General features: G+C 35.3%; 1 protein-coding gene across 6 annotated transcripts in view; it reads right to left on the bottom strand.

The window, feature by feature from the left end:
* LOC105489209 (vav guanine nucleotide exchange factor 3) overlaps positions 1-13,062 on the bottom strand; it is a 398,407-nt gene that overhangs the window by 122,914 nt on the left and 262,431 nt on the right. For all 6 annotated transcript variants that reach the window (XM_011753898.2, XM_011753897.2, XM_071069536.1 and 3 more), the window contains 2 exons: positions 3,642-3,743; positions 3,223-3,323 (listed from right to left, as the gene is read on the bottom strand). In XM_011753898.2, the coding sequence (XP_011752200.1) occupies positions 3,223-3,323; positions 3,642-3,743 (203 nt within the window). The remainder of the gene's footprint in view (positions 1-3,222; positions 3,324-3,641; positions 3,744-13,062) is intronic.

The raw sequence follows: 13,062 nt of genomic DNA, 5'->3' as shown, positions 1-13,062 counted from the left end.
TGGAGCTTGCACCCTCTGAAGCAATGGCCTGAGCTGTACATTGGCCCCTTTTCACCATGGCTGGAGCAGCTGGGAACACAGGGCACCAAATCCTTAAGCTGCACACAGCAGTGGGTCCACAAAACCATTTCTCCCTCCTAGAACTCTAGGCCTGTGATGGAAGGGGCTGCCATGAAGACTTCTGACATGCCCTGGAGACATTTTCCCCATTGTCTTGGTAATTAACATTCAGCTCCTCATTACTTATGCAAATTTCTACAGCAAGCTTGAATCTCTCCCTAGAAAATGGGTTTTTCTTTTCTATGGCATCATCAGGCTGCAAATTTTCCAAACTTTTATGCTCTACTTCTCTTTTAAACATTAGTTCCAATTTCAAATCATCTCTCTCAAGTTCAAAGTTCCACAGATCTCTAGGGAGGGGCAAAATGCCACCAGTCTCTTTACTAAAACATAGCAAGAATGACCTTTACTCCAATTCCCAACAAGTTCCTCATCTCCATTTGAGACCACCTCAGCCCGAACTTTATTGTCCACACCATTATCAGCATTTTGGTCAAAACCATTCAACAAGTCTCTAGGAAGTTCCAAACTTTCCCACATCTTCCTGTCTTCTTCTGATCCCTCCAAACTGTTCCAACCTCTATCCATTACCCAGTTCCAAAGTAGCTTACACATTTTCAAGTATCTTTATAGCAGTGCCCCCAACTCCTGGTACCAATTTACTGTATTAGTCCATCCTCCTACTGTTATAAGGTAATATTTGAGACTGGGGAATTTATAAAGAAAAGAGATTTAATTCGCTCATAGTTCCACATGGCTGGGGAGGCCTCAGGAAACTTAAAATCATGGCAGAAGGTGAGGCAGGTACATCTTACATGGTGGCAAGCAAGAGAGAAAAAGCAAGAAACACTGCTTATAAAACCATGAGTTCTCATGAGAACTCACTCAGTAACATGAGAACAGCATGGAGGAAACCCCATGATCCAATCCCCTCCTACCTGGTCCCTCCCTTGACACGTGGGAATTATGGGGATTACATTTCAGGATGAGATTTGGGTGGGCACACAGAGCCAAACCATATCATGAGGGAAGAAACTAATACTTACAAAGGGTAAGTAAATGGAGTTCAAAGTCACCCAGGGAGTAAATTGTGAAGCTAGGATTCAAACAGACCAAGACTCCAGAGCTGGTAGATTTTACTGCCATAGACAAAATGACTAATGTAAGGACAGAGTACATTGAAATAATTACCTAGGAACAGACACTGGGAATATATGACTCCTCTATTTGACTAGACTAGGAATTTTCAATGATTTCCTATTGACTTTCATAATGTAAAAGTTAAAAAATTTTATGTTCTTTCCATGCCATACTTGTATATTATTTTAAAGTTTGGTGCTCATTAACTTTCCCATCCACATGTACTCCAGATCATAAAAACAACAAAAATACTACATAACCCCATGTCTTTCAAAAAAAAAAAAAAATGACTTTTCACTATATCACCTTAGATTAAAATAGTAAGTTCTTACTTTGCTCAGGTATTGTGTAAGAATCAACATTCTCTCACTGGATCCTCATAATAATTGTCTAATTTACAAGATGAATAAACAAAAGCTCAGAATATTTAAGTAAATTCCCCAAGCTCACATAGCTAGCAAATGGCAAAGCTAGGCTTTCAACCATCTCTGCTCGACTCTAAACTATTCTCCTATACTATTTCCTTTAGAACCATGCCAACTATGGGATCATTTTACATTCTTCACAGGCATCATCTCATCAAGACAGGGCCTTGGGATTTACATAAACATTAGCCTACTATAAGCAAATAACATGTTAACTGTCTCCAAAGAGATTAAAGAATGGGACATATAAAGATGGAACAACAAAAATTCAAGTGATAAATTGTATCAGGGTGACAATTAAAGAATAACAACAATAATTTTTATTTCTATTATATTTTACAACATTGTAAACTGTTTCTGACCTTCCCACAGATGTAAGAAGTAAGTTTATTTAACAGCCCTTGAGTAAACTGCATAAGCAATCTGACCCCCATCAGTAAATGTGCAGGGCCATTCTGAAGACGGAATGAGTTCATGCAAGAAGATGCCCAGTAGAGCACCCAGGCAGGACAGGTACAGTGTAGGTGCTCAACTCATGCCAAGATCTGTCACTTTCCAGCTGCTCATGCCTAGCACAGAGAACGGCACACAGGGTCCTTTTAAAATGTCTGAGAGGAATATGCTATGATCTCAGTCTTCTCTTAGGATTCACCTTTCCTACAATTGCCTATTTTCTGAACTCAGCTCTGAAATGAGCTATTCTCTGTTTCACTCTTTTTCACATTATCCAAAATAATTCAATGTCCACCTTTTCCTTTGGGAAAATCAAAGGTTGACATGGCTACCTTTTGAACTCAAGCTGTTAAAGATCCCTTTTTGTGTTCAAAAGTTTTACTGATTTTGAAAGGTCTTATTGATAAAAACACAGAGAAACTCAGGGGAAAAGGACAAAGAGAAAAAAGAAGAAAGAGAAAGAATAAAGAAGCCAGAAAAGAAAGAGAAGGAAGAGAGCCCAAGAGGAGCAGAGAGAGGCAATAGGCTACTGAATGCATAATTGCCAGCAGTCTTAGAAACTAGCTCATGTAACAATCATACAGCATTATTTTTAAAAACCAAGGGGAAAATATTTACAAAAAATCCCAAAAGATATATGCTCTTTGTTAAGTGCTGCAAAATGACAATGTATTCAATTCATTAATTCATGAATTAGTCTGTGTGATGTTTACTTCTGGTGTCATTAGCATTCCTGAGCTAAATATTTAAAAGAATAGAAAGGAAATTTAAGAACTAAAGACAGAAGAATATATTCTTTCTGTTGTTTTTGTTACTCTCTTTTTTTGGCTATATTTGTATGGTTTTAGTTATTTATTTAGGGCTTTTAATGAAATGAGTGACATGAAACCATCCAACTCCCTCTTGAAGACCTCTGTCTCCAAGGTATGTATGAAAGTCACACAAATTTTAAATAATTTAAAACAAAGTTATGTAGAAAACTCATGTAAATTTTAAGCATTTTTCTAATTGTGCTTATAAATAATAGTTTCAAAAGCAGACATGTTACAATAAACACATATTCAGAGTAAATTAGGCCTTAATTATGTTTAGCAAATTTTATGTCCTCATTAAAAACAGAATCGCAACAATAAACATGACTTACCACCAGAATTAACTCTGCCACAATTGTCTACTCTTCCCAAACATTCTTTGTGTGCTCTCGCTCCACACTTAAAACATAAATAGCCTTGATAAAATGTTCCCCTGAAAGGTGAAATAAGAGAGTGGTATATTAAACGGTGCAAAATTCTGCCCATATGAAATTAGTGCAAGAAGGAGAAAAAAAGAGAAAAAAGTATCAACAGTGTTCTTCAAGATACTCCCTCAGTAGAGGGAGAGGAGCTTGCCAGAGCTTCTGAAAGGACTGTCCAGGCAGAAGGCCTGGCAAAGATTTGTGGGATCCAGACTGCTAAGGCAAAATCCCCACTTTCGAACCTATTGGCTAGAAGGTTAGAAAAGTCTGAAACACTTAGCAATTATAGCACTTGCTTTAAACTGAAAACCAAGACTGAGCAGGCTTACCTCAGGAGCATCTGGCAGACTTTGCAGGATGTGACTCGAGTGAAAGTGTGCATCTTGAAGTCGTGGAAATTGGAGTCTGCATAGTCTGGCCTTATGTTAGACCTATAAAAAGGATAAAAACAACTTTCTATAGAAAGTTTCATAACAAAGCTGCAATTTAGTCATCTAAACCCTAAATTCATCAAAATGACATCAGGTAGAGATCTGGTTCAAGCAAAATGACTATTAAATGTGCAATGTTTTCTAAGCCAAAAGTATGCTATGCATTAAAATATGTACCAGAATCTGGTTGTGTGGGAACAAGCAACCTGGAAGGGCATAGCAAACTAATCCTCCTCAGAATTGAGCATTCTCAGAGAACTTTAACAAATGGCCACGTAGGTCAACCTGCCTGGAAAAAAAAAAAAAAAACCCGCTGGATACTCATGCTATCTGATAGTTCCTTGTCTGTAGCCTTGCAACTGAAATACAAACTAGCAGGTGAGGGTAGGAGGGAGAAGAGGGTCATCTCTAAATAGATCTGTGGACAACATAATGGTCCATAACAAGGAATACAGTAATTTTATAGAAAGTTTGAAAATAAAGCATTAGGGTGATCATTAAAAACTTCTTAATATTTCACTTTACTCACAATCTAAGTAATAATGAAACAAAATAATTTTACAATTTATTTTATATTTTATGTATATTATATATACAAAAGTTATTTTGCACACCACAAACTAATATTCTTTGTATATTTTCTCTGTGCCAGATACTGTGACAACCATATGACATTCATTACTTCATTTAATCTTCACACCAATCCTAACTGCCTGGCAAGAATAATATCACTAGCTTACTCTAAAGTAAAGCTTACCCTTAAAGAAAATGGCATGATTGGGAACTCTATCTCAGGTCTTTGCTCTTGGCCACTGAAACTATAGCTCAAGGAGGAGATCAGCAACGTTCATATTAACATAATCAAATTTTTGTGCTTAGCAGGTATTTTGAAAACATTTAACTGTTTTTTTTTTTAAACATTATTCTTGGCTTAGCTATTTAGGTTGCTGCAAAAGTAACTGAGGTTTTTGCTATTCTGTTCAGTGGCAAAAGAAGGCAGAAAAATTAGACTGGGATAAGTTAAAGATGGATACAAATCAGGGGTACACCTAGAAAGCTAAAATGATATGCTCCAAGACGTTACACGCAATTTGAGAGATTGTAGGAAAAGCTTGAGATACTGATGAGCCAGGATTTCCCCTTTTATAGAATACAGCAACTCTCAATCACACAGAACCCTGGTGAAATGAAGCATAACACAGGCAGGCGACCAGGCATCAATCTCTGAGGTACCAGGAGAGGCCTTATAAAAAAACATTCGCAAAGGCAATTGGAGTAGCAGGCAGTGATGCAGAAGTGTCAGAGAGGTCAGCCTTCCAATCCATCTGCTGAATATGAGCGTGCTAAAAATGAAATCAAATATTAGTGCCATCTGGGATTTCTCTGCTCTGTGCTTCTGGTGACCTCACTTTTTCGGAAAATGTTCCACTGCACGCTGAGAATTATGGACATTTCCATAGAGGCATTTTTGTGTTACTGATTAAAAATTACAGAGCTTTTCTACAGAAAAGGAGACACAGAGAAAATATAAGGATCTAGAAACAAAACTTTCTTCACATTGTTCAGAAAATAGTTTGATTCTTGAGTTCATAAAGCCATGCATTGAAAACTCCATCAAAACTTGTTTCCTTAGTCAGGAACGGCTGTTGGTTCATTTGTTTCTGAGCATCAAGGTGATAGGGTCATAGATGATTTGTCAAATAAGTTTGAGTCCTGGCAACTCAAAAATTCATCAACCTGGAGTTTTCAAACATGAGTTTCAGGCAGAAATGCATATAAATAAGTTCCAAACAGGTAAGAAGTTAATTTCAAAAATCTGCCTCGGACACAGACGGAACATCCACATGCACACACACAAACATGCCGGAGTTGTGTTTGGACCACCAGTATTTAAAACTTTCACAAACTAAGAATAAGCTGAACTTTCAGAAACAGACAACTGAAAGGGGGAATCACAAAGCTACTAAGACGTTTTACAAAAACAATTATGATGAAAAAGGTTCTGAAAATATTGTTGACAGTAGCTGCCCTATGGGAATAAAGACTTAAAGTGGTAGGTAAAAGAGTAGAAAGAAACTATTAGAATTATTTGAAAACTATAATGGCATATTATTTTTAAAATCTAGAATCAAACACTAAAGAATAGATGTTAATTCTATGACCCCGAAACTGCTGCTGAGGCAGTCAGTACTGAATAAAAAGCATAGGTAAGGACAGGAATCTGAAACTAGACCACCTGGGCTTACATCCTAACTTGCAAATCAGTAGCAGCGTGATCTTAGGCAAGTTAGTGAGTATAAAACAGGAATACTAATAAAGCCAAACTCATCAAGTGATATATGTAACGTGCTTAAAACACTGCCTGACCCATATTTGGTGTTCAATCAATGTTGGCTACAATTTATGAAGTGCTGATTCCAAATCCATATAGTAACAGTGTGATCATGATAGTGCTTTGTGAGTGGTAAAGAGTCCCTTTTTAGGTCTGTGTCCAAGTCCCCAGAGGACACCCATTCTTCTGAGAATCTCCAGCACGACTTATATGCTCAGTGTCCTTGGGACTAGGAATCCATACATAATTATTTAAGTGTAATAAGAAGGTTACTCAAGAGATGACATGTATGAAAAACTCCATGTATGAAACTGTGATCGCTTCAGTTCGCACTGGTATGGCTTCATTCATTCAATGAAGCCATACCAAGTACAAACTGAGGAGATCACACATAGTCCATGGCCTGTGGGGGTGCCGAAACCAAAGATAGTAAGCTGGCTGGATGCGAAGGGTTGGGAAGGTAGATTGCATCAGAAGAAGACAGAAATGTTAGGATTATGGATTTGGAGAAACAAAACATTAAAATGGTCAAGAGGCATTTATTTCACATCTCTAATGTACCAGGTACATCACTAGGCTCTTCGTATACTTTTTCACATTTACTTCTCAGAACAAATCTACAAGGCAGAGTCATTCATCCATTTCGTAAGTATTTATTGAGTAACTACCATATGCACAGGCCCTTGGGCAGGAACAGAAAGAAGCCTCCTTCAGCTGGAGCCACATGAGCAAAGAGATGAGATAGGTTGGCAGGGGCCAAGGAAAGAAGTGAGATTTTATACAGGATTGACATCACATTTAACTGAGGAAGAACAAAAAAAAGTTCTGCTGCTACCACATAGAGATTTCCTTATAGTAAGACAAGCGTGGATAGAGTAGGACCAATCACGGGGTTGGGTTGTCTATAGATGGGTGCTGAGTGTCAAACAGATTAGTTAACTTGCTCAGTTATGCTAATATACATAAAGAATTCCATTTTAGTAATCTGCCTTAACATATGACCATTTACTTTTGTGAATGTCAATGGAATCTTGTAGATTAATCAAGTGTTCCCATTTCTTTTGCTTCACATAGAACTCATTATGAATATAACTAATCAGGCAATCAAATATTTATAGGGCAAGGAATGTTGACACACTTAGGGCTTCATATAGCTTTACATGTTGTCTTTAGATGTTCTCTTCCTCTTACCTGGCTCCATCACAGGCCCTAAGTTGAACACCCTACTTTCCCCCTAGCCTGGACCTCTTCGTTCTCCAGATATGCATTCCCAACTGCTCCTCAGGCATCTCAAATGCAGCACATTTAAAACTCAATTTCCATGCATTTCCTGACTTATCTGATTCATTTACTCCATCTTCCAACCTGGCAACTTCAAAATCACAATGAATTTTTCCCTCTCCCTCACACCCTCTACATATTCACTTTCTCTTAACCTTTCCTCTGATTCAATTTTTTCTTCCCTGAAATTATGATCAATTTCGGTCAATTCAGGCTTAAAAACACCTCCCCAAAAACTCAGGTTCCATACAAACACATATACACACCTGTACACCACCCTCCACACACACACCCACATACACCCTATCCTATTGGTTTTGTTTCTCTAAAGAATCCTAATATAGACACACTGGAAAATAATGTTAGATAGGTTTACTGGGGGCACTTACCAGAGAAGGAGATGGAAGCAATGCTGAAATTCAGATACGTCAGCCTCCATAACACTATGCAACATCTGATGCCCAGTTAAGTAGACCTCCTAGGCTTTCAGTAACTTTGTACTGACTTAAAGTAGCATTAAAAGTACTTGTATGTCCGCCTCCCCACTGACCTATGTGGAGGGTGCATCTTCTCCTTTTTCCAGTCTCCTCTTTATAATCATCAAACATTCTAACAGGAAAATTAATGCTAGATATTCATAGCTGATAGACATCAGAAAAATATGCTTTTACTGTAGCATTTTCTTCATTTGTTTTCAAAAGCTGCCTTTCGCCACATTATCAGAAAGATGGAAGAATTAAAGAAAAGATAGAAACATTTTACTAAGCCAAAAAAAAATTTCTTATGTGAAAGAACACTGAAGATAAACATGATTCACTAAATTTCAATTAAATCTCAGAATTTATGTTTACTTACATATATCCTCTCTTTATTGTGAGAAAATATTTAACCTCCGATATGGTTTGGCTGTGTCCCCACCCAAATCTTATCTTGAATTATAGTTCCAATCATCCCCACGTGTTGTGGGAGGGACCAAGTGGAGATAACTGAATCATGGGGGTGGTTTCCCCCATCCTGTTCTCATGATACTGAGTTATTTCTCATGGGATCTGATGGTTTTATAAGAGGCTTCCTCCTTCACTGGGCACTCATTCTTCTCCTTCCTGCCGCCATGTGAGAAAGGACATGTTTGTCTCCCCTTCTACCATGACTATAAGTTTCCTGAGGCCTCCCCAGCCATGCTGAACTGTGAGTCAATTAACTCTTTTTTTAATAAATTACCCAGTCTCAGGTATGTCTTTATTAGCAGTGTGAGAACAGACTAATACAATATTTTTACAAAAAACTGTAATCGTACTCATAGATATATTTCAGTAGTAAGTATGATAGTGTAGTTAGTAATACCATTAAAATAATAATATTATTTTTACAACATACATGCTTAAAATGAACTGTAAATTTTAAAATCCCTATATCATTTTAGTAATATAGTTAGAGAATAAAGGAAGCAAATCCTAGCAAGATGAAATCATCCATAATGATCACGACCAATTACAGAGGAAATAAGATGAGAACCAATTTATGACTTCATGCTGTCTCACGCTCTATCAGTATTAACAATCAAGTATTACCAGTATGGACATTGTGGCAATTATGTAGGATACGTAAAATGGTTTATTTCATCATATTACATTGAAAGTAAAAGTAAGAGAGCTGGAAGCAAATGTCAGTGCTTCAGAAAAAACTATCTGAATGCAACAGGCTTTTTTGTATCAAGAACACATAGATTTATAAAAATGTATTCACACACATAGCTCTCTGTGTGTTGCTAAAATACAAAAAATATACATTTTGGCAAACAGATACCAAATACAGATTACTTATTTGAGAATGTCCTTTAGAAACATGCTAAACAATCTTATTTTTATGTATTATTATTAATACATACAATTATTTTTTCTCCATGATACAAGTTGGATCTCTTCTTGCATCCTTCTATTAACCTCTATTATTTAAGTGGCAATAAATTACAATAAGCATACTACTTAAGTTAATTTTATTTTCCATAGCAAGATTTTAAAATCATTTAAAATAATATGGGTAGTTTATCATCAGGATAGTTAGCTATATCATGACTCTTTTAAATAAGGCTTTTAAAATATGTGTAACAATTTATCACATTAATAAAGAAACAAAAAAATTGGGTTGTCTCAACACATATCAAAAAAGACTTAATAAAACGTATTGTGTGCTTCTAATGAAACTAAATAAACTAGACATTGAGGGTTAGTTTCTTACTATGATAAAGAATATCAAACTAAAGATAATAAAAAACATATCTAATATAAAACACTATCACAATTATATTGAAAATAAAGTTTCTGAAGTCAACTATATTTTTCAATATTGTTCTGGAAGATCTAATCACTGTAATATGACAAGAAAAATGAATGTGAATGATAAACATTGTAAAAAAGAAGTACACAGAATTTTCATTTGGAGATGACAATATTGGGACTATTGGGAAAAACTAAGAGAAGATACTTAAAAGTGATAAAACTAATGAGAGATGAGGACATCAAGTGGCACCTGAAGAGATCTGTGTGTGAGTTTCTAATGCTCTCTAGCAAAGAAATGCAGTAATGTGTGTAGCATCTGTCTGGAAAAACCTCTTGAGACTCCAACTTCAAAGATTTTGGAGGGACTGGTCACACACTCTCTGCCTACATACTCAGACGCAATATTTTAAAAAATCTCAGAAGGAAGTGAGTGCTCACTATAAATCACATTTTTTTTTAAGTCTAGGCAGATTGGCACAATGAAATTCAGTACCCTTGGTACACCAAATAACCTTATCACTTAGTACCACAGGGAACATTCCAAAGTCAAGTTCTCAGATGACAGCCAAGGACAAGCCAACCCTGCAAGCAAATCCTTCTAAAGATAGCAAATTCAAGCCTGCTATGTTAACAAGTTTCTGCATGAAAATGTCTAAGAAAAATCCTAACATGAAATGTTTAGGTTCTATATAAATAAAGTTTTTAAATTAACTGAGAGAAATAAACACATTCAATAAATTAAAAGCCACATAAGCAAGCTACTAAATAAGAAAATGGAATATTTTATTATAAATACACAACCTCTCTCCAATTTACAAATTTAAAACAATTCCTTTCCTGCAAACCAACACACAAACATACTCTCTCTCTCACACACACACACACTTATAAATATACAATGAGAATTTTTGAACTTGACAAATGATTATAAAAGATAACTGGAAGATAAATGTGTGAGGATAGTTGGGAAATGTTTTAAACTCTGAATTAGTGTAGAGCAAGCTTGCCAGCCCATGGCCTGCAGGCCACATGTGGCCCAACACAAACTTGTAAACTTTCTTAAAACATTATGAGATTGAGATTTTTTGTGTGATTTTTTAAGTTCATCAGCTATCGTCATTGTTAGTGTATTTTATATGTGGCCCAATACAATTCTTCTTCTTCCAACGTCGCCCAGAGAAGCCAAAAGATTGGACACCCCTGTCGTAGAGAGTATATGGGAAGTCACTATAACCTAAGAAATACTAAAATGTTTTTAAAAGTATAGTAATTAAATTTGTATGGGACTGATAACAAAACAGACAGATCAATATAGCAAAACAGGCAGATTAATATAAAATGTAAAAGTCTTGAAGGGGACCAAATATGTGCAAGGACTTCGTATGTGATTTTTGTGGCACTTTATTAGTCTATTCAAAAAAACAAATACTCATTTTAAAAAACTTAGTAATTAATATGTGCCATGCAGTGGGATATGATGATGAACAAAAATAAGTAAAGTCCCTGACTAATGTTGGGTTGTAGGGCGGAAACAGGGAAAAGAACATTTAAATAATTCCACAAACAATCGCGAAACTGCAGCTATGACAAGTGCTACAAAGAAAGATCACGTTAGGAAAACCTGAAACATAGAATATGACCTTGTCAGTGTATTACCACAGAAGGATTTTCCACATAAATAGGTGGAAAGCAAGAGGAAGAATGTCGGGACAGAGGAAAAACAGCAGGTTTAAATATAACTTAAAAGTACATGTCCAGCTTTCTAAAAAGGTTAAGAAAGTTAGATTTCTACCACATTTTTATAACAATATAAAGTTTAGATAAAGATTTATACTATTTGAAGAATATATATTACATGCCTATGATGTGCCACGAACACAGCCAATGACAAGGAGTAAGATCAACAAAACTGCTGCTTTCATGAGGCTTATATTTTGTATTTAAATGTAAAATTTAGATAGGAACCTGATATTTATTTTAAACAAAAATCAAAAATACAAGTATTTGGAGAAAATATTGATAACTACTTACATAATCTTCAAAGGAAATAAAAGCAAACAAAAGATGGCTGGCCTCATTTTCACTTAGAAAAACAAATCCAAAGTTTTATTTAAATAAAAAAAAAAACCAAAAAGTTAGAGAAAGCAGAAAAATGTTTAGAATATGTATGGTAAAAGATTAATCTCTTTGCAATACACAGTGCTATTGAAAGTCCACAAGAAAAAAATGAACACCCCAACTGGAAAAACAGCAAGAAAATTATCAGGGCAATTTGTTAAAAAACAAAAATAAAAACAATCAATACATAAAACATGTACTAGCAATCAAAAGAAATGTACATTTAAATAACAAGACATAATTTCACGTGTCAAATTGGCCAAAAAAAAAAAAAAAAAGGAAAAGATAAAAGAAAAAAGATACTCTGAAGGGTTTTCATAAAAGGGAAATTATGTGATATATAACCAATGTCTTCAACGACATCCTTATAAATACAACTGTGTGCCTTCCCTTTCTATCCTTTCTTGATTTGAGCCAAGGACATAGTACCAAAGTATTACTCAGTAAAAGTAATTCTATGAGAGGCCTTTCAGGCCTTTCAGGACATATTTCATTTATATATCCTCACTTAAACACTTATCATCTCCTGAAAAGTCAGACATCACGTTCAGGCTAGTCAAATATCTTTTGAATTTAAGAACTAATTATTCTAAACATATGAAATTTAACATTTGTGGCAAATGTTCAAATACTACCTCTAGAAGTATCAGGCCTTATAATTTAGGAGAAATTTATAAAACAAAAAGCCATTATCTTAATAGATGTTCGCTTATACACATTATTTTTCCATCAAAACTAAAGATAAAACAGATAAATACGCAAATCCTGGAGATCAAAGGAGACCTGAAGGTGTTTGAAATAGAAATTGATCTTGTGAGACCAATACTATGATGGACAGGAATCACTCCCCATATAGTCCCCAGCATGCAAGACAGATGATTAAGCTAGCTGGACCATGCACCTAACTTACCAAAGTATTTCTTATTCCCTTAGAATTACCAACTAAACATTAAAGAATATCAGAATAGTCTATCCCAGTTGTTTCTGTCAAGTCATAGGCACTCCTAAAATTTCCAGCTCTGAGAAAGTAATCTTTAACTAAGTAAAGTCTTAGCCAAAAATCTCAAAATAAAACTGATCATTATATACCTCAAAGTTAGACTTTTCCATAAGATACAATCTTAAAGCACTCATTAAATAGGTTTTTCTTTCTTTCATTAATATGAAAATGTCCAGAATAAAACCCAAGTATTTATTTTTAAAATATCTTATATTGTGAAATTAAATCCTCCAAATAAATAATTCAGTAAACTATCCTAAATCCTTGTTTTTTCATAATTTGTTCCCATAACACCATAGCATTCTAATT

Source organism: Macaca nemestrina, chromosome 1 (assembly GCF_043159975.1).
Source record: "Macaca nemestrina isolate mMacNem1 chromosome 1, mMacNem.hap1, whole genome shotgun sequence".
NCBI classification, from domain to species: Eukaryota; Metazoa; Chordata; class Mammalia; order Primates; family Cercopithecidae; genus Macaca; species Macaca nemestrina.
The sequence above is the reverse complement of the archived record's forward strand: the minus strand, read 5'-3'. Positions and strand labels throughout refer to the sequence as shown.